Source organism: Orycteropus afer, unplaced genomic scaffold, assembly GCF_000298275.1.
Source record: "Orycteropus afer afer isolate SDZICR_OR568_19922 unplaced genomic scaffold, OryAfe1.0 scaffold01065, whole genome shotgun sequence".
Classification (NCBI taxonomy): Eukaryota; Metazoa; Chordata; class Mammalia; order Tubulidentata; family Orycteropodidae; genus Orycteropus; species Orycteropus afer.
The window spans coordinates 203,971-205,687 of NW_006922652.1; the positions used below are offsets into that span (position 1 = coordinate 203,971).

General features: G+C 37.7%; 1 protein-coding gene across 1 annotated transcript in view; it reads right to left on the reverse strand.

Moving 5' to 3' along the window:
- SMAD9 (SMAD family member 9) overlaps positions 1 to 1,717 on the reverse strand; it is a 67,992-nt gene that overhangs the window by 30,688 nt on the left and 35,587 nt on the right. Inside the window, exon 3 of the mRNA XM_007958653.2 lies at positions 649 to 759. Within this exon, the coding sequence (XP_007956844.1) occupies positions 649 to 759 (111 nt within the window). The remainder of the gene's footprint in view (positions 1 to 648; positions 760 to 1,717) is intronic.

Below are 1,717 nucleotides of genomic sequence, written 5' to 3' on the forward strand. Positions count from 1 at the left end.
GTAGAATCTGCAAAACACCGCATAATGTGGATGAACTTGGAGGACATTATGCTGAGTGAAATAAATCAATCACAAAAGGACAATTATTACATTAGTCTGTTATTGTAAAAGTGAAGGAAAGGTTTATCTATAGATGGAAATTTTCTTTGTTGGTTACCAAGGGTGGGAGGGGAGGGAAGGAACACTGTTAGATAGAGATAAGTACTGATTTGGGGGAAGAGAAACACAATGTACCAAATGTGAGTGATCAATATGGTGGCATTGAGGAAGAGAAAGACATAGAGAGGTACATGGGAGGTACAAACAAAAAAGATGAACCCTTTTGCACATACAGTACTGCGTTGTAGTGAAGTCAAACCCAAATCACAATTAAAAAAAAAAAAAAAGAAAAGAAATACCCATTCCATATAAACACTAACAACTACAAACTTTTAAATGCTAGATTAAAATAAAAGTTAACTTATTTTAGTAACCAGGATGATAAATATAATAGTGAGTTTGGGACTGAGGAATGCCAAAGCGAAAATGCAAAGCCATGCTTTCTGCTCCTTAAAACATGTGACACAGGCCAGAACTTTAGTTTAGTTTGGGATAACAGGAAATATTCTTGGGAAATAGCTACAATTAGCTGTTTATCTGCGAATTTACCTCCATTAGGCATTGATAGCACTAAATGACTATCAGCTGAGGCATCTACAGGTCGGCCATTCTGGGTCTCTGGGGCTTCTGTGGCCTGATAAGGCGGGGGTGGTGTGTCAACTAAAAGAAAGCAATAAAACAAAGGAATTGTCAAAATGATAAACCACAAAAAAACAAACAAACAAAAAAAAACACAGTGGGATCCAACCTCTTTTGCCCTTAACCTCTTAAGTCTGGTGGACAGGGTAACTGCTAAGAAAGAACATTAATGCAACAAAGTTATTCTGAAGTGACACTGCAAGTGTCCTACAGTACAAATTGTTCTGAGAGCCTCACTAAAGAGTTGATTTAGTTGTCCCTCTTACTGAGGAGTTGTGATTGAGCTCAAATTACCTCATGATAAGATTTCCCCATCTAGGAACTATTTGCCTAGCTTTTCTCAGTAGCAGAATAGTGTTATCTGGCTTTCAAAACACACAAAAAAGCTGAATCTCCTTTGAAGTGAGCTTAATTTTCAGCTCCATTCTTGCTGTCGATTAAACAAGGCCACTGAGTTGCTTTACCCTGAAATAGCTCAAGATATGTCCCAAAACACAGAAATACTGAAAGCTAATTATTATCTTCTACTCTTCTCTCAAATACAGATTTATGAGAGGATAGTGATCATTGGTAGACAGCATCTTACCAACAAAAAAAGAAAGAAGAAAGCAAACTCACTGTCATCGAGTTGAATCCAACTCATAGAGACACCCTTTGGATTTCTGAGGAATACACACATATCTTTACACACATAGATTGCCCAGTCATCTTTCTGTGGACTGGCAGGTGGGTTTGAACTGGCAACCTTCTGTTTACCAGTCAAATGCCTTAGGTACTATACCACCAGAGCTCCTTAGATAGTACCTTATAAAGATGTAATTCAAAAAACAACAGGAACTCGTGATGCAGAGACAAAACCCAATCAACGCTTCTTTTTGTGTGTGTGTGATTTGGGTGAAGATTTACAGAGCAAATTCACTTTCCATACAGCAGTTCACATATACTTTGTCTCATGTCATTGACCACAGTTTACCACAAT